Source organism: Neltuma alba, unplaced genomic scaffold (assembly GCF_004799145.2).
Source record: "Neltuma alba isolate B1F8T4 unplaced genomic scaffold, ASM479914v2 tig00005124_pilon, whole genome shotgun sequence".
NCBI classification, from domain to species: Eukaryota; Viridiplantae; Streptophyta; class Magnoliopsida; order Fabales; family Fabaceae; genus Neltuma; species Neltuma alba.
This window is the reverse complement of record NW_021633988.1, coordinates 1-25,492: the sequence shown is the minus strand read 5'-3', so window position 1 is coordinate 25,492 and position 25,492 is coordinate 1. Positions and strand designations below refer to the sequence as shown.

Below are 25,492 nucleotides of genomic sequence, written 5' to 3'. Positions count from 1 at the left end.
ACAAGTGACACCATTAAATTCTTAACATGATATATTATTTTACCTTTCAATTTTCTAATAAAAAGATAATTTGATTATGTAAAATGGTAACATTTGATTATTTATAAATTTTGTTTTAGAAGAAATACATTTTTACTGGTGATATTTTGTGGGCCCTACATATGTATCTATCACCCCATAAGAGCGTGTGCTCCGCCTCTTGCTTTTCTTTAAGTTTGGAATTCAGTTTCATAGCCATCCACGATGATCCATTTCAGTTTGTGTTTTATCGTCTGTTACAAACAATTATTGTAGAGTCGAAGTGGAGACGCAGTGGATGGAAACGTCAGTGGAGTGGTGAGAAGCCGCGCCAAGGAGGGCAACGGCTTGGTCCATCTTGGCGCCACGCGAGGACCCCTTCTTCTCGTCTCGTGCTTGCCACGTGGCACAAATCCAACGGCATTCCCGCGACGCCGTCATTGACGTCTTCCTCATCCCTGATTTCAAGACATTCAAATAAACTTGTCAGCTTCACTTCACAGCTTCAGAAAGTTTCCAGCAATGGACGCCAAGCGCCGGAAGCCCTTGCAGACCAAGCTTGAGCGCCGAAACGCCATGAAGAACATAGATTACCAAGCTCCCACCACCTCATACGACGAAGTCGCTTCTCTTGACCTTTTACGCCAAACCAGCTACAGGTTAAAGGGCTTCGACGATGAGGTTGACCTTCTTTTTCGCGGTTTAGGACTTTCTGGACCCGAAGACTTTGAAATCCCAACTGCAGAATGGAGAGCCCGAGAGGCTCGCTCTATCCATAGTGATAGTAACCCACTGATTGAAAAAGCACGAGATGAAATTCAAATTCCTGCTGAATTTCAACGCCGGGTTGAAATTAATAGTGATATAGAGCTAAAAGGTAAGAAATTGCAAGCTGGGATGGAGAGGAAGATTACTGTTGCTTATTCTAATTCGAATGCTTTGGGGTCCAATCAGGATGGTGGTAGAGTAATCAAAAGTGTTAGGCCTTCTGTTCTATTGCCTCCGCCGCCGGGGATGGTGCGGCGGCCAATCGCTAACAGGGTTACTGATTTTCCAATTCAAGTTAGACGCATTAGGTCTACTGGCGAAGATGAAGTGAGGGTCCCTAAAGGAAATGAGGAGGCTGTTGACGGAGATGAAGATGGTGGTGGTGGTGATAAGGGTACTGGTGTGGTTGATGAGTCAGTTCTTAACGTCTCACCATATGGGTCATTTAGATGCGCTTTCTCCTGTTGGCAAAAGGGAGAGATTCTGGGAAAGGGGTCATTTGGTACGGTTTATGAAGGCTTTACGAGGTGAGTATACTTTTCTCCGTCACCTTTCAATTCACACTTTACATTTCAAGGAAAACCACCTGATTGTTTAAATTAATTTACATTAAACATATGTTGATGCGTTTCTAATTAAAGCAACCGAAGGTGTTGGATATGCTACTAGGATTTTCATAATTACTTGGAAAATGGGATGAAAATATTGCATTGAAATTGTTATGGTACAGGACAAGACTTCCTGTAGATTTGGCCTTTCCAATTAAACCACCCCTATTATCTAAATCACCATGGCTTATATTGCTTGGAAAGTAATTAACTATGATGAAAAGGTGCTTCTCTTGTTTGTCAATATAGGGGAAGTATTTGATTTGCCTTCTATAAGGAGAACTTTGTTAGTGTGCCGCATTTCAGTATATTCCTTATGAGGATGGTGATTTTTTATTCATCATGGAAAATTGCAGTAGAGGGCTGAGGAAGTGAGGCTTGTCCTCTCGTGAGTATTTTTTGGGATGGTTATTGTTGGAACATTGAGGGCGTGTGATCATTAGTGAGCTGGTCTTAACAATTAGTACCAGTATTTGTATACAACCTAATTCATGCTTATAAATGGGCACACAAAATGCTTCACTGTGCAAGTCAGTACTCCCATCTGGAGTATTCAAAAATCACAATATATATTTATTTATTTCTAGGTTACATGGGAGTGATGACATGTTTTGTGAAGCATTGTGTGCGCTTATTTATATAGAAAGAGAGTCATACTGCTCTACCTGCTCATAGGTTTACTTGTTTAACTTGTGGGTCAGTGTGAGCAGGTGCAGACTACATTTCTTTGGCCTGTTTATGACTAGTTCGTGTCATGGGAGGCTAGCCCTGTTGTCTAAGCATGATAAAATGGAAGTGTATTTTTATTAAGCTATTTTCAATTTCTAGTATTATAACCTCCTCAATTTATTGCTTGACAGAGGTAACGTATGCATTTTCTTTTTCTACAGTGATGGGTTCTTCTTTGCTGTGAAGGAGGTTTCTTTGCTGGATGAAGGAAGTCAGGGCAAACAGAGCATTTTCCAACTTCAGCAGGTGAAAAGGCCTAATCTTCTCATCATAGCTTACTATAAAGTTTTTCCTTATTTAATATTTACAATGAGAATATTTTGTTCCCATCTTTTCAGGAAATATCTCTCTTGAGTCGGTTTGAACATGAGAACATAGTTCGATATCTTGGCTCAGATAAGGTATTCTGATTATCAGTTGGCTTTTCTTCTCAGATGTTATAAGCAATACATGATAACAGAAATAAACTTTCTCTCAACCGATGTCCCAATTCCCCAACCAAATACAAAAAATGTGGACTGTGAAAACAATGCCTTTATTTGAAAATGTTGCGGTGTAAGACCATTTTATGAGCTTTTTTGTCTCCAAATTTTGAACAGGAAATCCACACTTAGTGACTTTTTCAGTTCTACAATTTTCCTCATCTTTTTGTCATTTTGAATTGCAAATAGGGAAGACATTCTGCAATGTTTGCTATATCAGCTTTTAATCCTGCACTTTTTTCCTTCTAATGTTTGACTGAAGCGAGCGTTCATCGGACTAAACATGTCAAATTCCATCAATGATGATTTTTCTTTGGCCTGAAAATTTCCCCTGAATGATTGGCTATTCTATTTCTGATTATCTTAGTCAAGTTTTCTTGGTAAATAGGGTACAGGCTGATTTTACTGTGGCCTTCTCCCAGAAGTTTTTAATGCTTGGTTATGTTACTTAACGGACATTGCAGCTGAAATGTTTCATTTATGCTCTCGTTTAGTATGCTGATTATAAGCTGTCTTCATTAGGATGAAAGTAAGCTATATATCTTCCTTGAGCTTTTAACAAAAGGGTCCTTGGCAAATCTCTATCGAAAGTATCATTTAAGGGATTCTCAAGTTTCTGCATACACACGGCAGATTTTAAGTGGCTTGAAGTATCTTCATGATTGTAATGTGGTTCACAGGTAACTCAAGCAAAATTATTGAATTGATCATAATAGATTCTCTTTTGTCTAGGTCTATTGTTGTTCTGCGGAGAAGATTGAATGGATGTTCATTTCGCATCTTTATGTTGTAGCAAAAGGTTACTTTAACAGTTCCTGAAGAATAAAACGCTATTTGAAGCTACAGAATTTAATATCTCGGTCCATGGTTTTATATGATTATGGCTTCCTTACAACTAATATTTCTCTAGATGTAATGATGACACTGAGCAATAATTATATAGTATCTGTAGTGTTTTGTAATTCATAAATTGTATCATCAAACTTGACCAATTTAAGGTGTGGAGTTTGTTCCCCTTTTGTTCTTATCAATTAAATGGCTTTTCTTCTAAAATTTGTTTAGGAAATCTGTGTTTGAAGATAGTTGTATTAAGGAGATTGGTAAGAAGCCATATGATGATATGTTTCCTTACAGATGAAATCTAACTTCTCATCTAGTAGGAAGCAGCTATCATAGAAATGCTTTTTTGAAGAGTGAAAATGCTTGACTTTTAACTATAAAAAGATACCAGCCAATCAGATTTTGTTTGTTCTCCTGGCTTTTGGGGAATCATTCTATAGTTAAGGCCCATTCTCTGGAACTTGGGAACACTCCTTAGACGAAAGTTGAATGCTTTACTTGGAAATAGATATCTAAAATATCTCAATTTTACGTGGTTTTGCTACATTCTAAAGTTTCATATCTGATTTTTCAATTTAAGGGACATCAAGTGTGCTAATATATTGGTTGATGCAAGCGGATCAGTAAAGCTTGCAGATTTTGGATTGGCAAAGGTACCCTTTTCTGGGAAAAATTGAATTTCTCCTTTTATCCTCTGTTTTGTTTTGTTTTTCTTTCTTTTCCTTTGGTTTAAATTATACTTGAGTATGAAATTTTTTAGTGGTTTGGTAGGAATTTTTCCAGTAAAATTGACTGATGAGTTTTTTCCTTGGATATTTCAAAAACACCATTTTATTAGACAAGTTAATGGCAAACACTGAGAGAATTCTTCTAGAGTCTAATTTTTCCCTATGTGGAAATTTCGGATGGTCTTTAATGCTTAAAGTTGTTTCGTTTCATCATCACAGGCAACTAAGTTTAATGACCTTAGATCAAGCAAAGGCTCCCCTTACTGGATGGCCCCTGAGGTTTGGCTCTGTTCTTGCTTCATTTATTTGATATGATTTCTTCTGATAGATAAACTAAAATGAGATCATTTAATTATTTTAATTTCAATGTTAATTTATAGTTCAATCTTACCCCCACGCATGCTGAAGTTCTAATATGTTGTAAATATAAATTTCAATTCGCAGTAAATTATCCTACTGAAGAATATACTTCTAGTAATTTCATATAGGGAAGATTTACAATTTCGTGCTTGAAATTTCTGGAATGCATTATGTGGATTTTACATTGGGTCTTGCCTACATTTAACTCGATCGACACTGATTTTGATTCCAGGTTGTAAATTTAAAGAGCCGCGGCTATGGTCCGGCAGCCGATATATGGAGCCTAGGATGTACAGTTTTGGAGATGTTGACTCGACAGTCTCCTTACTCTGAATTGGAAGGGGTATGTTGTTTTTTTTTTTTTTCCCCTTGGTTTCCTTCGATCATATAGTGTTGTCTTCTCCTAGTTTTCCTTGATTCTCGTAACAGAAACATGATTCTTCCTCTATTGCCTTCACCTTGCCGTGCCCTCAAATTTCTTTTTTAAGTTTTGATTCATACTTGTGGTGAAGTTAGCTTCTTGGACTATTCACTTTATGTTAAAAGTAAATAACTAGCTGATATGTAAATTTTGTCCCTGTTATGACAGATGCAAGCATTATTTCGGATTGGCAGGGGCGAACCTCCACCAATTCCTGAATCAATATCGAAAGATGCTCGAGATTTTATTCAAAGATGCATACAAGTTAACCCTGAAAAACGGCCAACCGCAGCTATATTGTTGGAACATAAATTTGTAAAAAGAAAATTCTTGCCTCCAATAATTCCTGCTCCTCCACTTGTTAATGATTTTCGGTCTTGAAGGTTCTCAAATCTCAATCAAGCATGTTGGCGTTCACTAAGAAAGTCTTTCTACTTATCATTCAATCAAGGAGACACTCATTTCAGGCTTTGTATTATGGAATTGTTACGAGTCCCAAACTGAAGAGTCTCACAAGTGAAGTGTGATATATAAGTTCAAGAGGCTCTTTCACCCAATAAACTAGTTTTTGGGATTGATTCTTTCTTTGGACTTATGCTTGTGACATTGGCGCTTTCACTAAAGGCTGATATTAACTGAGGATTTTGACTGGCCATAGGCTGAGTGAAGTGTCATGAAGTAGAGCTGATCTCAAACAGGAGTGCATTGCACGTCTCACATCGGGGAACCTCATAAGTGAAATGTGGTTAGGATCTCTCACCCAACAGGCTAGTACTTTGGGATGGGTTTACCTTCTGGACTTGTGCTCATAATAGGAATGTAACAGAAATTCAATAAACATGCTGAAAGCCACCAGAGTTTTCACCGACAATCCTCAATCCGTTGGTAAGCGTCATCTCAATCCGCTGGCAATTGTCATCTGAATCCCCAAGGCTTGGTCCCTTGCCGAGGAAGGTAGGTCCAAGAAAAGAAAAAATTTCACCTCATGAATGGCTCTTGTGACTGACTCAGGCAGCCCTCAAATGCCTAAAATCCTCAACTGATCTATGCCTAGTTTTAGTCAAAGGCAGGTCATCCATGAGAGAACTGGAAAATTTACAAGAGAATTTAGACAAGCTCTCAACTGCAGCCATTGTTGTGGTCGGCATGAGCTCACAATTGGATTCTCTACATTCATAAGTTCACAAAGAGAGGATAACACAAAAGGAATTGTGGATAAGGCTCACATCTTATCTACATATTCATGATCTCTTTTAGAATGCATCATATGAATTACTTTTTCCTTAGTCTACTGGTATGTAAATGTTTAATTTTTTTTCCCCCCAGCAAAAAATGGTTCAAAACTGGAAGCTTTTGCTGCTCTGAAATCTCATGATCCGGAATTATATTAAGATGACTCTCTTTTTTGTTGCATATGTACTGTCCTCATGGGTACATCAATATTCATCACATGCCTTCACATGCTCGAATGATATGTTATGTACATTGGAATGGATTATAACAGATTATTTAATAAAAGGCGTGAAATGGGAATAGAATAAAATAATATATAAAATCTCTTATGTTTAAGATAATACGTGAATGTTTCTGTATTATTAGCCTTGATAGAATAAAAATAGGTTTAATATAATTTTTTGTTCCTCAATCTCAAGTTTGACTTTATTTTAATTTTGGTCTTTTAAGTTTCAAATCATAAGTTTCGGTTTTTTAAGTTTCTTTCTATTTAAAATATTAATTCACATTTAGACTATTTTACCTTTTAAGGAACCAAAACATATGGTTAGAAAACTTAAGGGCCAAAATCAAAATTAGTGTACATTTGAGGGATTAAAAATTATATTAACTCATAAAAATATGATGAGAATGAAAAACATGTAATGACAATTGACTCCGTTTACTAGATTGTAACCATATTAAAATTAAAGGTAATGTTTAATATGGTTTGTAGTTTAAACTAAACAACAAACTAAATTTAATATTAAAGAGTAAAGACGGGAGATTGTATATAACTTTTAATTTGGACGGTGGGTGATAGATAGGAACCTTAAGAGTATAAAATAAGATTGTAATGCATACAGTGTGAACAGGCTTATAAAAGCAAGTAAATAATTATAAAGCATAAAGTATAAACACAATCATTAAAAAAAAAAAAACGCGCATACACATACACACAAATACTCAATCTTTGGCACCTTGTCCTCGGCACCGCCTGTTCCCATTATAAGCCATATTTTCAAAAAATTAATTGGTTCTCATTGTGCGTTACGCAATAGAGTTTTGATTATAAATTTGTTTTTGTCAAAACTATCCTTTTCAGGGGAGTTTAGCAACCCTTAAGGCGTAGCTGGTCAAAAAAAAAAAAAAAAAGCGCAACCCTTAAGGCGTACGAGATAAGGATGAGATAAGGATGTAAGAAAAGATTTAATTCAACTTGCATAAAATAATTTTTTAGAAATTACAGTTTTCCAAACATCACTTTAATATAATTTTCCTTCTCCCCTTTTGAGATGCAATTTATAATTTTAAATTTAAATATGAGTACGTTTGACATTTTTTTTTTTTGCTTTGATCTTTAAAAGTTAAGATAAGTTATTTTAATTCCTAAAATTTAAAATAAGTAATTTTGGATATTGAACTCATTTAAATATTTTTTCTAATTAAAATAAGGCTCTAAATCTAAAACTATTGGTTTCAAATTTTAGATATTAAGACATTAAATTTAAGGAAGTATATATAGGCCTTATTATGAATCACATTTAAAATCACTTATAAATATTTTTCAGCTAAGTCTGGTAGAGCTCCTCTCACATATTTATCTTGTATTTATAAGGTATTTCAAATAGACTTATAGTATTGACCCTAAATTTAATAACTTAAACACTTTTTTTTTTTTATTGGTTTTACTTTGTTGGCCAAACTTTTCAAGGAGAGTTACAATCGGGTCTTAAAAAAGAGATTTAATTATTTTAAAATTTATTGACAAGTGAAAAGTAAGTAATAACAAATTTCAGAATAAAAAATGATAGTATGTTCAGAATGATCATTTGTTATTAAAAAAATTTAATAATTAAACTTTATTTTTGTACTCTTTTGATTGTTTGGAGGCTCTTATGACAGTGACAATTAATGAGATTAACATTTTGGGAAAAATAAAGGAAAAAAGACAGAAAAATACCACTTGAACTTCATAATTCCCAGATAGTCTGTTGAATTTGAGAAATCCTAATTTGGTCTCAAGAGACCAAATTGGGATTATCATGTTAAAGGAAAATACCAAAGTACCCTTCATTTATTTATTGTTTTTAAAATACCAAAGCCCCCACTGGCCGGCCAGTCGTCGAAGCTCGACGACTGGCCGACAATTGGTCACCGGAGCTCCGACGACTGGCCGACAATTGGTCACCGGAGCTCCGGCTGTCGGAAATAATTTTTTAAAATTTTTTACAACTTCAGTATAACAGTTAACAACATTTGTAACATTATTAACAATTTCAATATAGCAATTAACAACAGATTTTCTGGAAAATTCAACAAGTTCTGGTGGCCGGAAACAATTTTTTAAAATTTTTTTACAATTTCAGTATAACGGTTAACAACTTTTATAACCCTATTAACAACTTCAGTATAGCAGTTAACAACAGGTTTTCTAAGAAATTCAACAAGCTTCGGTGGCTGGAAACAATTTTTTAAAAAATTTTTACAACTTCAGTATAACGGTTTAAGAACTTTGTGACGCTATTAACAACTTCATTATAGCAGTTAACAACATCATTATAGCAGTTAACAACAGGATTTTGGAAAATTCAACAAGCTTTGGTGGCCAGAAATAATTTGGGAAAATTACTGTAGAGTCCCACAGAAGACAATTTACTACCAGAAGGTCCCATGAAATCCCCAAATTCCTCATAAGTCCCCAGGGACCTCTGGGTAAATAATTTGAGTTGTGATATTACGTACTTGCCCTCAGTCATTGATAAAGGAAAGAAAAGAGGGAGAGACGCTGATTGGCTTCATTTAGTGCGGTTGTTTGTTATGCATGCACAAGGAAGAGAAGCTTCTGAAAGAAAGAAGGGAGTTATGCGCTGGTACTCCATCGCAGGCCAGCGACATTATTTCTTCATCTTCTTGGTACGTCTCATCATTAACAACATTTCTCTTCTTCTGTACACAACCAGTGTCAAGTTTAATGTTGGTCTGAAAAGTTGATTGTGTGTTGATATGTGGGTATTAAAGATGTGATTCAACTCACTAGAAATATTAAGGGAGGCTCATTTTAGTCATATGTGGTTTTAATCATGTTAGGTGTGGTTTTACTATGTGTGGCTAGGGTTAGAAAGCAATGCTCTGTTTTTCGGTGAATGAGGCTCTGTTTTTCGGTCACTGATGCTGTGTTGCTGATGAAGATGAGTGGAAAATAACAGATATTTATTATTGTAACCCCTCAAATGCGATGGTTAAATGTGTTGTTAATGGGTACATCGAAGGTTGTTAACATAACTGTATGACTTGTTATTAACAACCAGTCGCAGCTTTAATGCTGGTCTGAAAAGTTGATTGGGTGTTTATACGTTGGTATTAAGCATGTGATTAAGCTCTCTAGAAATATCAAGGGAGGCTCATTTTAGTCATATGTGGTTTTAATCATGTTAGGTGTGGTTTTACTATGTGTGGCTATGGTTAGAAAGCAATGCTCTGTTTTTCGGTGAATGATGCTCTGTTTTTCGGGCAATGATGCTGTGTTGCTGATGGAAATGAGTGGAAAATGACAGATATTTATTATTGTAACCCCTCAAATGCGATGGTTAAATGTGTTGTTAATGGGTACATCGAAGGTTGTTAACATAACTGTATGACTTGTTATTAACAAGTGATTGTGGCAGGTTGATATCCAGGATGGCAACTTCCAGTGCAAAGCAATTGTTTTGCTACCTCCATATAGGAGGACAATTTATTAATGGTGTAGAAGGTGAAACGCAGTATGTTGGAGGTGGTGTGAGAACAAGAATGATAAAGAAGGGACATCATATGGAGAATTTAGAACAATGGTGGCATCAATTGTGGGAAAAGAAAGTAATGGAATGGTTATGAAATTCACAGTAACTTTTGATGAGTGTACATTTGTGGACCTTGTAGATGATGAAGGAGTAGAACATTTGATTAACTTCAATGGCGACAGTGGTCATGTATATATAGGAGAAAATGGAGATCAAAATTCACAACTAACAAGGGATGTTGTAATAGAAGAGCAACATGTGTAAGTTGTGTTATTTAAATTTCGAAGTAATATTAGCTATTGTCAACTGTTGTGCATAAGTTGTTATTATAGTGATCGAAGGTTGTCATTAACGACCCCTTGACCTGTTCTGTTATGTAGGATGGAAGACTTGTTCGGAGGTTCAGATACATTGTCCATGTCTCCACCTAATGTGGTTAGTGAAGACCCACTATTGTTGCCATGTGGTTCAGAAATGATGCCAACCCCAATTCCGGAAATGAATTCAATAAAGTGGAAGGGTTTGGTTATCGGAGAAGGACAGATTTTTCCTAATGCAGTGGCTCTTAGGCAAGCACTGTATAGGTACAGTATTGCTGTGAAGTTTTCATACAAGTTTGTGAAGAACAATCAACAAAAGATCATTGTGAAGTGTATGGCGGAGGGATGCCCGTGGTATATGGGTGCATACTCAATGGGACAAAGACAAGATTCTGAGTTGTTAATAATTAGAACCTTAAGAAGTGAGCATGTGCATTATGCACAGGACAGCTTGGTTGTATCTCACTCTAGAGGGTCAAACTTAACATCATCAATCATGATAGATTCTTTGAGGTGTAATATAGACAAGAATGCTAATGAACTTAGAAGAGATCTGTATAGAGAATATGGGGTGCGACTGAATTATAGTCAAGCATACAGGGGTAGAGAAAGAGCATTGAGGGAAATACATGGTCGTGCACAGGATTCATACATGGCGATTCCCTGGATTTGTCAAAGGCTCATTGAAACTGATCCAAACACAAGTGCTCGATGGGAAGGGTTGGATAGTAACAGATTTCAGAGGGTGTTCATTGCTTATGGATGCTCAATTAATGGATTTTTAGAAGGGTGTCGACATATACTTTATATAGACGGCTGTCATCTAAGTGGTCCTTACAGGGGGACATTGATTTCAGCTAATGCATATGATGCAGACAATGAACTATTTCCATTAGCATATGCTATAGTTAGTGGGGAGACATATGATGATTGGGCTTGGTTTCTCCAGAACATCAAAGACATCACAAGATCAGTGGAGACAACGATAGTTTCAGATCGGAATAATGCCATTATAGGTGCTGTGCGAACAATATTTGGTGGCGAGAGACATGCTTTTTGTTATAGGCATGTGAAAGAAAATTTTAGTGCACATTATTTAAAAATTAACCGAGGCAGGGGACGAGTTTCAGGTACTTCAAAGGACGTTGCATTGAAAATGCTGGATGGAATCGCCTATGCAAGGATTGAGGATGAATATGTTGCTGCAATGGGGAAACTTAGATCATTCTGTCCACAATTGGCTGATTGGGTTGACACTCAAGGAGATGTAGATCGGTGGGCTTTAAGCAAATTCCCGTTTAAGCGATGGGATAACATCACTACTAATGTTGCGGAGTCGTTTAATGCCTGGATTTTGAAGGAGAGGAAGCACAATGTGTCAGTTCTCATACATGAGCATATGGAGAAATTAGCCAAGAAGATGGTTGCAAGCAAAATGGCAATGGAAAATTGGACAAATGGCGTTGGGCCAAATATTGAGTCCAAGTTGCAAGAAAAAGTAGCAAGAGCGGAGAATATGCATACTGTATATTATGGAGATAACCGAGTTCAAGTTGATACTACATCTCCTACTGGAATAATTTGTGTCACTGTTGATCTCACAGCTCAGAAATGCACTTGTTTAGCATGGCAAATGAGCGGACTACCTTGTGCTCATGCCTGTGCAGCGATAAAGCTACTTCATGGTAGTGTTTATGAATTTGTAGATGATTGCTATAAGCTGTCAGCCCAAGAGAAGATATATGCAAGTAGTATGAGGCCAATTGCGACACATGATTGTCCTCGTCCCGAAGCTCTCACCGTTACGCAGATGATGACGGGAACATTTTTACAGCCACCAATCACTAAAAGACCCTCAGGGAGGCCAAAGAAAAGAAGGATTGAATCTCAATTTCAAAGTAAAAAACTTTACCACTGTGGAAGATGCCATGAGCCAGGCCACACTGTGAAGACTTGCCAGAACCCCAATCCAAGTTGAGCTTTGCTGGTGGCTTGTTGATATTTCGTTTTGTGAATGCTTGTGACAGCATTTTTTTTGTAAATGTCATAACCTACACCTCAAGTTGTCCGTCATTATCCACACATGCAACACGTATGCTTTTTTGAATAGGTTGTAAATTTGGTGTAGTTATGTTGTACATATATATATCAAGTGGTAAATGACACCTGGTTGTAATCTGATATAACATCATTTCTGTATTTTTGATGTACTGGTGAATAGGTTGTAATGGACTTGTTATCAGACGCCATGCAGGTTGTCATTAGCAGTCTCAATTATGTTACTGATATAAAGTGACAATTTCTCCTACTTCCAGTGTTCAGTGATTTCTTAAGACATTCGAGCTGTGTTAAAGTCATAATATGATATGATTTGGTTAGAATTAGATCTCATGTGGAGGTTGTGGTATCCCCAGCGTCAGTTGTCAGGGGCAATGCGAAGGTTGTTAACCAATTCTGTTCGGGTTGTCAACAATCCCTGTTGAGGTTGTAAATGAATTGCTGGAATAAAAATCTGCTGTAATATGATTTGGTTCTTTTAAAGCTGTTAATGACTTTAAAATGCTCCCAATTTTTGCTATTAAGGTCGTTATATGTGCTCATAATATAATTAAGTTAACAGCTGTGTTATACCCCGACTGAGTTGTTAACCAATTCTGTTCGGGTTGTCAACAATCCCTTTTGAGGTTGTGAACAACCCCTGTTGAGGTTGTAAACAGATGTGGCAGAGAGGACTCTGATATATGCCTATGATGTCACCGTGGGTACCATTTGTTTATCCAGTCTTATTCAGTCTGCATTTGTGGCCATGATGAAAACACATGAATGCCTTTACAAAAACTTGATAACCAGTAAAGGATATCAAAACACATTAACATATCTTAACATCCAGGATTCATACATGCTCAAAGAAAAGAATAAAATGTAAACTTGACGTTCACATGTCACTATGCTGTCAAATAAATAAATGTAAATACAATATATGCTTGTCATTTATTTCTTCCTCTTGCTTTGGGGGTTTCCTCGCAGCAAAGATAGCACTTCATCGCCATGCAGGTTGTTCCGATGAGTCACGAGCCACCACAAGCATCCAACCTTCAAGTCATGGATTTCTTCAGGGGAGTACTTAGGCATTGTGTAGCCGTCATCACCATACTCAGTGCCGTCCCATGTTTGTAACCAGCTCAACACATGCACCCCACAAGAGTCCCTACAAAGGAAAAACAAGTACTTTAGTGAATGAACATTAGCTCCCAAAAGTTGAGACACAAGTACTTGTTGTGTTGAAAAATAACTCACGTGTCAGATTGCACATGAACTTTTGCCCATGTGACTTCCTCGTCAATCTTGTCCTCCTCCGCAAACAGTGATGGCTTCAGCACACGAAGCACTTGGCAGAAACAATCTCTCTGCAAAAAAGGGACAAACAGAAGAAACAAGTTTGACAGTTGTGAATGACAAGTTATCAGGAAGCATTAACAACCTTCGCTGTAGCGAATGACAAGTAATCAGCAGGCATTAACAACCAGGACAGTTAAGCAGACAAGCAACCATAACGCATTAACAAGTTATAGAATGAATGTAAAGTTGTGCATACAATCCCTCTCGCCATGAATTGCTTAGGATCTATCTGTCCTCTCTTCTTCCCTTGCTTCCTTTGTGGTTTCTTCCCTGTTTTCATTGCTTCTTCTTCCTCTCTTTGTAATCTCAACATCGTCAAATTGTCCACCAACGAGTCAAGGGCATAGAAACGCATGGTTCTTACATCCATCACGTAACAGAACCAATGGTAATTGAAAAGGGTGGGGCCAAATATGAAGTCACAGTCTCCAATGTTATATCCTATGTGCTCCGGTAAGATTTCATGTTCATGTTTTTCCATGCTCCACCTAAGAGGATTAGCGGCCATTGTTTGCATTAACTCGGGTGTAAAAATGTGCCTACTGACACGACTGTGGTTCTCTTTTTCATCTCCCACCAAGGTTCTCGCCACCATAGACATGAACTATATCACACATACAAACAGTTAGTCATGATCATAATGACATTCGCAGTTCTCTATCTATATAAACAACTGTCTTACCCTGTCGTTCATCCATTTCCTGTCTTGTAGGCAGCAAAGCTCAGCACGTGTCAAGAAGTACCCATACATCTCTACAATGTACCTGCAGCAAAAGGAACAATGAGCACAAGGGTTGTATGTGTAAAATTGTTGTCAATCAGTTGTCCCAATTACAATCAGTCCCAACACTTACTTGGCACCTTCATCTTGATCACATCTTCTCGTGCACATCTGGAATAATTCCTCTTTCTCGTCAGCTTTTCTCTTGCCACGGCCTTTTTTCACCTCCTCTAACCAGGGAGATTTGATTGCACGGCTTCTCACCCGTGTTGATCTTCTTACATCCATTTGCCCTTGTGCTTGCTGGTCCATTTCATCCTTTTCCTCCATTTCATCGCCTACACCCTTATCCTCTTCTGCTGCTGCATCACTAGACTTGTCTTGTGTTTTTCTTCTCCATCATCCTCTGATCCAGAGTGACTCCCTTCTCCTTTCTCCTCAGGTTGAGATTGACTCTCTTCTTCACGCGAAGCACTTTTGCCCTCTTCTTTATCATCTCCTTCTGGTTCACTCTGTTGTTCCTCTTGTGACAAAATTGAATCTTTTGGGCTTCCTTTACCTTCTTCACCGGTTTCTTCATCTTCAGTTGCCTTCTCTTTGTCATCTTCGCTACTTACTGCTTCCACCACATCTTCCTTGTCAATCTCATCCGTCAACCTCAACTGCAGGGAAACCAACTCTTCTCCAATTGTCGACACCAACCCTTCAACCATGGTCATCAACCTTTCATACGTTCTCTTGATTTCCTGCAAAACAACAGTAATGAAAGTTATCATTACTCCAAATTCTACACAGCACCAAAATAAGCTTCACATGATTTACTTACAGGGTGAGTTAGCTTTATTCCTGTGTTGGATGCACTTGTTGAAGCCCCACCGACACTCGGAACGCCATGCAGTATGCCTCTGTCGCTATTCTTTTCTGATTTCACTCTTGCCTTCACTTTTTCCTCATCCCAATAAGTAATGGCATTTTCATTTTTTGCCGCCTTTTCTTTTCCGAGAGGAAAGTGTTGTAGGCAATAAATCTGCATGTGAAGTTAATGATAACTTAGATATACAACAACATCATCCAAACAGGCCACTGACAACATAAACAGCGGAAAATCACAACCTACACACTGCCCAATAACAACATACACAGTGACCAATCACAACCTACACACTGCCCAATAACAACATACACAGTGACCAATCACAACCTACACACTGCCCCATAACAACATACACTGTGACCAATCACAACCTACACATAAGCCTGTCACAACATACATTTACGCCATGCACAACATGTACAGCATCCAGTGACAACCCATACTCAACAGAATGACAACACGAACAGACTGCAATTACAACCTATACATAACCAGGTGACAAACCAACACATCCTAATGACAACCTGCACACAGGACAATAACAACCTCTACACCAGCCAGTCACAACATATCCATAACCAGTTCACAGCGTACATTTCTCCAACTGACGACATAGAGTAGTAAATAACAACATACACAGTGACCAATCACAACCTACACATAACCCTGTCACAACATACATTTGCGCCATTCACAACATGTACAGCATCCAGTGACAACCCATACTCAACAGAATGACAACACGAACAGAATGCAATTACAACCTATACATAACCAGGTGACAAACCAACACATCCTAATGACAACCTGCACACAGACAATAACAACCTCTACACTTCACAGTCACAACATATCCATAACCAGTTCACAGCGTACATTTCTCCAACTGACGACATAGAGTAGTAAATAACAACATACACAGTGACCAATCACAACCTACACATAACCCTGTCACAACATACATTTGCGCCATTCACAACATGTACAGCATCCAGTGACAACCCATACTCAACAGAATGACAACACGAACAGAATGCAATTACAACCTATACATAACCAGGTGACAAACCAACACATCCTAATGACAACCTGCACACAGGACAATAACAACCTCTACACCAGCCAGTCACAACATATCCATAACCAGTTCACAGCGTACATTTCTCCAACTGACGACATAGAGTAGTAAATAACAACATACACAGTGACCAATCACAACCTACACATAACCCTGTCACAACATACATTTGCGCCATTCACAACATGTACAGCATCCAGTGACAACCCATACTCAACAGAATGACAACACGAACAGAATGCAATTACAACCTATACATAACCAGGTGACAAACCAACACATCCTAATGACAACCTGCACACAAGACAATAACAACCTCTACACTTCACAGTCACAACATATCCATAACCAGTTCACAGCGTACATTTCTCCAACTGACGACATCGAGTAGTAAATAACAACATACACAGTGACCAATCACAACCTACACATAACCCTGTCACAACATACATTTGCGCCATTCACAACATGTACAGCATCCAGTGACAACCCATACTCAACAGAATGACAACACGAACAGAATGCAATTACAACCTATACATAACCAGGTGACAAACCAACACATCCTAATGACAACCTGCACACAGACAATAACAACCTCTACACCAGCCAGTCACAACATATCCATAACCAGTTCACAGCGTACATTTCTCCAACTGACGACATCGAGTAGTAAATAACAACATACACAGTGACCAATCACAACCTACACATAACCCTGTCACAACATACATTTGCGCCATTCACAACATGTACAGCATCCAGTGACAACCCATACTCAACAGAATGACAACACGAACAGAATGCAATTACAACCTATACATAACCAGGTGACAAACCAACACATCCTAATGACAACCTGCACACAAGACAATAACAACCTCTACACTTCACAGTCACAACATATCCATAACCAGTTCACAGCGTACATTTCTCCAACTGACGACATCGAGTAGTAAATAACAACATACACAGTGACCAATCACAACCTACACATAACCCTGTCACAACATACATTTGCGCCATTCACAACATGTACAGCATCCAGTGACAACCCATACTCAACAGAATGACAACACGAACAGACTGCAATTACAACCTATACATAACCAGGTGACAAACCAACACATCCTAATGACAACTGAACACAGGAAAATAACAACCTCCACAACATACAGTCACAACCTACACATCAGCTAATCACAACCTACAGTTGTGTCATTCACAACATGCACAGCAGCCATTGACAACCCACGATAAACCGAATGACAACACGAAACAACCTATACATAACCAGGTGACAAACCAACACAATCCATTAACAACCTGCACACAGTACTATAACAACCTTGACACCAGCAAATCACAACCTATACATAAGCAGTTGACAGCATAGTAAATAACAACCTACACAGCACATTGACAACAGAGTAGTAAATAACAACATACAGAGCAACCAATCACAACCTACACAGCACATTGACAATAAACTAACATCAAAGTAAATGAATCATACCCACACTTACCATTAGGAAGTACATGCAACCTCCCACATTTTTCGTCCCATCAGCTTTTCCTTTCTTCTTTCCTTTCTTGAACTCTGCAATTGAGTTGCAGAATTCTTTCAAAACTAAGCTGCTCCAATCATAGTGTCCTAAACTATCCTTTGTCACCACCATGACTTTCAACACTTTATCACTCACCCATACACTAGAGCCAGGACACAAGAGGACTCCTAGTGCATACATAACAAAAAGGAATTCAAACTTTTCTTCCTCTTTTCCTTCAATCAACCATGTTCCTATTGTTTTGTATGGCACTTTCCCGTAGTCACTCCTTAATTTCTTGAACGTTTCATCTTCATTCTCCACATTTATTTTAATATCTTCCCCCTTAAATGGTAGACCCATCAATTCATTTACATCTTCGGGCCCCACTAAATGCGTCTTCCCTCGAATTGAAATTTGCCTACTTACAGGGTCAAACACACGGATCAATTCACCACAAAAATCTCTATAGATCTGTGAGCAGCATATGTCAACCAATTTATCAAAACCTATTCTTTTCAGTCTTTCCATCTTCTCTTTACTTTTCTTTAATTGCTTGCAGACTTCCATAAATTGTCCCGGAGCACAGCGTGTGTGAAAGGGAACAATATAATTCTTCCCTTTTGGTGGGACTCTCATTTCTTTAGCCCTTTCACCATATTGTTCTTTCTCCTCTTCTGTTAAGTTCCCCCAAGCCTTTTTCACAGAGTTAGTGCCCTCTTCAAAAGACTTAAACTTCTTCTTGTTCTGCTCATAAAACTCTTCAGTGAATAATATGTATCCGGAGAAATTCCTAGCCCTTTGTCCATCTTTACTCTTACTCTTTTTAGTCATTTTGTTCGACTGCAAAAAGGAAAAAAATTACTATCATCAACATATATTTTAAAATAGTAAGTATCTTCAACACCACCAAATTATTCACTAATCAACAAAATCAAAATATATCCCTTTGGATGACAGAAAGCAATGAACGGCAGTAAATAATATGGATCACAAATCAATCCACCAGAATGAATTTCCCTTCATTGGTTATAGTATAGAGCCAATAGGTGCTATATCCAACAAGCAATTCCCTTTCTGACCTTATGGCCAAATTAACATTCCACCATGGAGCCCACCATAAAAAGCCAAACAAAACCTTTATTATTTTATTGCCGAACAAATCAATTACATAAAGTTCTCCCTTTTAATTCAGCAATATTAACAATAACTGATTGCTGCATTTAAAAAGCTCTACCAAATCATATTTTTGACAATTTTAACCAGTGTTCTTCAAACTGATCTCTAATATAACTTTGTACCAACCAGCCCCAACTTTTGCCCCTAACTTTTATTCGCATGTCAGATCATTGTAATATCCACATACATCACATTTCTAATATCACAGTGAAAATACAAGTCACGGTTATCACTGGTTCCATATATAAACACACGAAACAACCGAACATTCCAAACCACTTCAGGTCATCGAGCAGCTTTTACGAACAATCAACAATTCAAATGTTCAAACATTCCAAACCAAACATTTTTCAAAATATGACCAAGAAGCTTCAAATTGTCAAATATTCTAACCGAGAGAGACTAGTTGTCTGGAGATTGAGGCGTTAGTAGAGAGACCACCGGACTGTACCAGAGAGTTCACGGCGTCGGAGCAGACGGCAACTGAGTGCGGACCAGAGAGGGATGGAGTGCTGACCAGAGTCGGCCGGACTGTGCTGGAGATTGAAACCGTTCAATGCGTCGGAGAAGACGGCGACGGCGGCGGACGAGAGACCGACGGACTGCGGACGACAGACTGACGGCGTGCAGACCCGAGACCGATGGACCGCGCAGGGGATTGAAGGCGTTGGACCAGAGAGTGACCGAATGCGGAGCACCGACCGACAATGTACCAACCAGAAACTAACAGACCTCGCCGGAGATTGAACCTGTCGGAGCACACAAGGATAAAGCACCAACGACACGGCGGCGGAGTGTGAGCGGGCGACGGAGTGTGAGCGCGCGGCCGATTTCGCGAAGATGAAAACCGAAACGATTTTGAGTGTGCTTCGGTTACTTTCTCTAATCAAAAAGGGCAAGAAAGTAATTGCAAGTTTCAAATTTTTTGCTATAAGGTCCCTTGGGACCTCATAGGAATTTGGGGATTTCATGGGACCTTCTGGTAGTAAATTGTCTTCTGTGGGACTCTACAGTAATTTTCCCAATAATTTTTTTGAAACTTTTACAATTCAGAAACGATAGCAATTTGTGACGCTATTAAACATTTAGTATAGCAAATAACAATAGGTTTTTCGGAAAATTCAACAATGGTCGCCGAAGCTCTGGCGGCAGAAACAATTTTTTTTAAAATTTTTTACAACGCGTTTTTTATAACGGTTAACAACTTTTGTAAAGCTATTAACAACATGTTTTCGAGAAATTCAAAAAGTAGTTATTTTTATAACTTCAATAATACCGTTAAAAGTTCTGTAACTCTATTAACAACTTCAGTATAGCATTTAACATGTTTCTAAAAAACTTCAAAAAAATAGCTTTTACAACTTTAGCAATAGTTTTTTGGGGAAAATTTACAACTTCAATATAACGGTTAACAACTTTTGTAATGTTATTAAAGCCTTAGTATAGCAGTTAACAACAAATTTTCTAAAAAATTCAAAAAGTAGCATTTTTCTGAAAACCTGTTGTTAACTGCTATATTGAAGTTGTTAATAGCGTTACACAAGTTGTTAACCGTTATATGAAAGTTATAAAAAAATTTTCAAAAAAAAATTGTTTCCTGCTGCCAGAGCTCCGACGAGCCTTGTTAAATTTTCTGAAAAACCTGTTGCTAATTGCTATACTGAAATTGTAATAGCGTCACAAAAGTTGTTAACTGTTATACTGAAGTTGTAAAAATTTCAAAAAAAATTGTTTCCAGCCATCGAAACTTGTGAATTTCTCAGAAAACCTGTTGTTAACTGCTATATTGAAGTTGTTAATAGTCTCACAAAAGTTGTTAACTGTTATACTGAAGTTGTAAAAATTTTCAAAAAAATTGTTTTGGCCGCCAAAGCTTGTTGAATTTCTCAAAAAACCTGTTGTTAACTGCTATGTTGAAGTTGTTAACAGCGTTACAAAAGTTGTTAACTATTATACTGAAATTGTAAAAATTTTCAAAAAAATTATTTCCGGCTGTCGGAGCTTGTTGATTTCCCAGAAAACCTGTTGTTAATTGTTATATTGAAGTTGTTAATAGTGTTACAAATGCTATTAACCGTTATACTGAAGTTGTAAAAATTTTTAAAAAATTATTTCCGACCACCAGAGCTCTGGTGATCAATTGTCGGCCGGTCGCCGGAGCTCCAGTGACCCGCTACGGGAACTTCAATGACCGGCCGACTAGTGGGAGCTTTGATATTTAAAAATAATAAATAAATGAAGGGCAGTTGATCTTTTTTTTTAACATAATAATCCTAATTTGGTCTCTTGAAATTTTTCAAATTCAGCCGATCAAATTTAAATGGTATTTTTCTGTCTTTTTTCTCAAAAATAAAGGATGGCCGGTAGTTATGTATACACAAAACCGACTTACAAAAGAAATAAAAGATTCGCATATTATCACATCCGCACGACTTTCACGTTGGATTGTCTGGACTCGAGAACGGAGGATTTAGAACACGTATATATAAAGCCGACGAGTCATTCTCTTGTCAGGAAAACCGGGGGTACAATAAATCAGGAAGTTTTACGGGAGGATTAAACCGACGAAGACAAAGGCAAATTCACTTCTTCCAACCTTTTCAGAAGGTGGACAACAAATAGAAAAAAACCAAAATCACTTGTACGTTCGAATGATGTGTGACAACCATTTTAGCCATTTCTGAGATTTTCCTTTCGTTCTGCATTTCCATTGCTGTGAGCTCTTGGCTTATGATTCAATAACGAAACTGAATCGTGGAAGATTTGATTTAAACAAAGAAGAGGAAAATAGAAGTATCAACGGAAAGTACGAGTGCCCGCGCGCTTGTTTGGGCTACGTGTGAGGAAGAGAGTGAGTTGTGAAAGTTCTGGAGGGGGTTAGAAAACATGTCGTTACCGAAAGAGCTGGAGCAGGTGATGAAGGCTAGAGGAGGATCAGTTCTGGGGAAGAAGACAATTTTGAAAAGCGACCATTTTCCTGGTTGCCAGAACAAACGTTTGTCTCCTCAGATCGAAGGTGCTCCCAATTATCGCCAGGTATTTAGTAATTAATGTCATTCTTCTTATCCTTTATTGGCCTTGCTTCTGCTTACTGCATTTCTGTTCAGTGGCCTCAGCTGGACTCAATTGTTCTGATAGGTCTAATTCCGGAAAGAATCAAATTTACTGCGTCTTCAATTAAATACTATTGCTGCTATTTTACCTGCTTTTGGCTTCTGGGAAACCCAAGCTTTGTTAGAGTCATTTGGGATTCATTGAGAACGGAGTTTCGGATTGATTTTTATACAATTTCCGATATGAGGAAAACCGGTCTTCAATTATATTTTTTTAGGTGTCTGAATCGCTTTAGCAATAAGCACTTAACCGACGTAGTTAGTTCTGAGACTATTCAAAGTTAATTAGGTAATAGAATGTAATAGAATGTTAGTTAGCTCGATGTTTATATATGTATGACTGTGTAAACATTCAGATTCAATTATCAATTCTTTTGTTTACCTTGTTGTCGGCACTGCTGAACCCGACATACCTGTTCCTCTTGTTAAGTTGCGTTGCATTGCGTTTTTTTACCTTGTTGACGTCTTTTACTTTTTCTAATGATTAATATTGCTAGGCTGACTCCTTACATGTTCACGGCGTTGCTATCCCAACAATTGATGGAATACAAAATGTTCTCAAGCATATTGGTGCCCAAATTGGAGGGAGGAGAGCACAAGTTCTTTGGATTAACCTTCGCGAGGAACCAGTATGTCTGTTTGCTTGTGACTGTAGCAACTCAGTTTGCTTATTTTTTTAATACATAGTCATATTTAATGCTCTTATGCGCTAGTTGATATTTTATCTATCAATTTATTAAAATATAGTTAAAAGTATGCCCCGTTTTATTTTTGAGTATTTCTTTCCCCTATCTTCCCACGAAGGAGGCTATTGGAACCTCTATGCATCATGCCCATGGCATTCTTTATGGTTTTTAGCTTTAACTTTTCAAGAGTCAAATATGTTCATGAATAAAGGGAAGAGAAAGAGAGAGATTCATAGAACAGAGATTAGAAACCGAGGATTATCTGAACTATTGTAAACATAAGCCATCTAGTCCTTCGGATACATTCCCTTTTACAGGCTTCCTAACCAACTATCATAGCTGACACTCACACTCTGCACATGCTTAATTAATAATTTGTAATCATTGCATTCTGTGAATTTTTATTCTGAGCAAATAACCATTCTTTAAATAAAAAAATATTCTCTAAAAATACTCATGGCATCTTTTCTAAAATTTCACTTCTATCTCCTTTTCTTCTAATCAGGTTGTGTACATTAATGGACGGCCCTTTGTTCTACGTGATGTGGGAGAAACCATTCTCCAACCTTGAGTACACGGTATATTGTTGTTAAATTCTTAGTGCTTTAACTTGGTGTGTTCTTTTTGCTTAACGGTCCATGTTTATGTGGAATGTCTAGGTTTTATGATGGCTGTTTATCTAATATTACCTTTACCGCTTGGGATTATCTTCTTTGTGGTTGTAATGAGATAACTAAAGGTACAGCCGAAGTTGGTATGCCTTCTGACTGGTTCTGGGCACTTTCTACTTTATTAGGGTATCAACAGGAAAGGGTTGAGCAAATGGAAGATCGTTTGAAAGAAGACATCCTGTCGGAAGCTGCAAGGTATGAGACCCTACGCTATTTAGTTCCTGTCTGCCACATGCAATTCATTTTCGTACTTATTATCAGCAACTTTTCCATGCTTGATAGCCAAGCTTAACTGCACCTTGATTTAACAGATATGGAAATAAGATTCTTGTGACCGATGAGCTGCCAGATGGTCAGATGATAGACCAATGGAACCAGTGTCATGTAATTCTGTGAAGACACCACTAGAGGTGTGTGGAACCTGTTTCTTGAGGCTACTGTCAGTTTTCTTAATGGACTTATCAAACTTGTTTTCTTTACTATAGGTGTATGAAGAATTGCAAATGGCAGGATACCTTGTTGATTATGAACGCGTTCCTATAACTGATGAAAAATCACCAAAAGAAATGGATTTTGATGCTTTGGTACGAAAAATCTTTACAAAGAAAACTCATTCTCATTCCCTGAAAACCGTGATGTTTCATGTGTTTTAACTACTTTCATTATGATTTTAGGTTCACAAAATTTCCCAGGCTGATGTAAATACAGAGGTAATTTTAATTGTCAAATGGGACGTGGCCGAACTACAACTGGAATGGTCATTGCAACTTTGGTTTACCTTAACCGAATTGGAGACTCTGGTACTTCTTACTTTAATTCCTTCAATTTTCTGACTTTACTGCCCATTTTCTTGTGCTTTTTCATAATTTATCTAAGAATAGTCAATACTAGAAAGTGGATTCTTTCATATTCTACATCTGGTCTTGACATTTTTCATTTGAAGGAAAAAATGAGAGCAGGTAGTTATTTATTAAATGAGAGGTACTTTGCTTCTCTATGGATTTGGGGTTGATATTGTTTACATTGAATAACCCTTGTTTAAGACTAGTGAGGGCTAGTGCTTGGAAAGAAAATTGAAAATATGTTCAACGTGATATAATTCTATTACTAGACTCCATATGTTCTTATTAGTATTTGATTTACCTAAACAACAAGGCATACCAGTTGAAAAGGCAGCCATGCCATTAACGAAGTGTTAAATATCATGTTAATATGTGATAGGTTTTCCACGAAGCAGTTCAATGGTAGAATTTTCTTCATGTACCACTGATGTGGTGATCATATGCGTAACTCAGAGGAGGCAATTCGCAGGGGAGAATATGCAGTTGTAAGAAGAGGTTGGTTGTGTTTAGAGGTATTGGCATAAAACTTTATTACCTGTGAAAGACCCAGCATATGCTTTATCTGTCCTAATATTTCACATTTTTCCAGGGTGGTGTTGAGGGGAAAAAGACAAGTAGATAAGATTATTGAAGTGTGCTTCAATGCAGGTATCTGTACTTGTGAATCTAAGACCATATTTCTCAGAAATAATTTTCTTTTTCACATAGAATTTTTTTATTTAATTCTCATCTTGATTATATTTAGAACTTGCGTGAGGCAATTGCAGCCCAGCCGCAGCCCCAATAACATTCTGCGGGAACCAGATGAAATGAAGAGGGAGGCATCACTCTTCTTTTTTTTACAGAATACTTGGAGAGATACTACTTTCTAATATGTTTTGCTGTATACATTCATTCAGAAAGGGCTGTAGTCTGTCCTAGTAGTCTGCTGGTCACAGCAGCAGTTTTGCTGACTGGATGAGAGCTAGGCCAGAACTCTACAGTATTATTCGAAGGTAAAAAACTACTATAATTATGAAGTCTCGTTTTTCTTATTCTTATGACCTCCTTCATTGAGTCTGTTGTCCTGAACCTACCGAGGCAAACTGATTGTAGACTAGTAGCTGCTTTAGGC

At 37.6% G+C, this 25,492-nt stretch overlaps 4 protein-coding genes and 1 long non-coding RNA gene across 6 annotated transcripts; 4 read left to right on the top strand and 1 right to left on the bottom strand.

Moving 5' to 3' along the window:
• Positions 1-252: 252 nt before the first annotated feature.
• Positions 253-5,508, top strand: LOC114746872 (mitogen-activated protein kinase kinase kinase 1-like). Of its 2 annotated transcripts, XM_028935153.1 has the most exons (9): positions 253-1,313; positions 2,096-2,104; positions 2,285-2,369; positions 2,462-2,524; positions 3,128-3,285; positions 4,026-4,098; positions 4,393-4,452; positions 4,766-4,876; positions 5,123-5,508. In XM_028935153.1, the coding sequence occupies exons 1-9, from the start codon at positions 541-543 to the stop codon at positions 5,333-5,335; spliced, it is 1,545 nt and encodes a 514-aa protein (XP_028790986.1). In that variant the 5' UTR covers positions 253-540; the 3' UTR covers positions 5,336-5,508. The 2 variants fall into 2 exon arrangements, with proteins under 2 accessions (XP_028790986.1, XP_028790987.1); XM_028935154.1 differs by lacking the exon at positions 2,096-2,104.
• A 4,938-nt stretch (positions 5,509-10,446) lies between these two features.
• On the top strand, positions 10,447-12,246 carry LOC114746868 (uncharacterized). Its single transcript, XM_028935151.1, has one exon. It carries the CDS (start codon positions 10,447-10,449, stop codon positions 12,244-12,246), a length of 1,800 nt encoding a protein of 599 aa, XP_028790984.1.
• Positions 12,247-13,259: 1,013 nt separating this feature from the next.
• On the bottom strand, positions 13,260-18,418 carry LOC114746867 (uncharacterized). The gene is made up of 8 exons (XM_028935150.1): positions 17,867-18,418; positions 15,215-15,415; positions 14,920-15,134; positions 14,522-14,779; positions 14,350-14,431; positions 13,864-14,271; positions 13,566-13,675; positions 13,260-13,476 (listed from the first exon to the last, which is right to left on the bottom strand). The coding sequence occupies exons 1-8, from the start codon at positions 18,416-18,418 to the stop codon at positions 13,260-13,262; spliced, it is 2,043 nt and encodes a 680-aa protein (XP_028790983.1).
• A 3,420-nt stretch (positions 18,419-21,838) lies between these two features.
• Positions 21,839-23,436, top strand: LOC114746870 (uncharacterized). Its single transcript, XM_028935152.1, has 3 exons — positions 21,839-22,102; positions 22,677-22,808; positions 23,371-23,436. The coding sequence occupies exons 1-3, from the start codon at positions 21,953-21,955 to the stop codon at positions 23,434-23,436; spliced, it is 348 nt and encodes a 115-aa protein (XP_028790985.1). The 5' UTR covers positions 21,839-21,952.
• A 471-nt stretch (positions 23,437-23,907) lies between these two features.
• LOC114746869 (uncharacterized) lies at positions 23,908-24,255 on the top strand. The gene is made up of 3 exons (XR_003740320.1): positions 23,908-23,946; positions 24,022-24,120; positions 24,211-24,255. It is a non-coding gene; the product is annotated as an uncharacterized LOC114746869 (long non-coding RNA).
• The last annotated feature ends 1,237 nt before the right edge of the window (positions 24,256-25,492 follow it).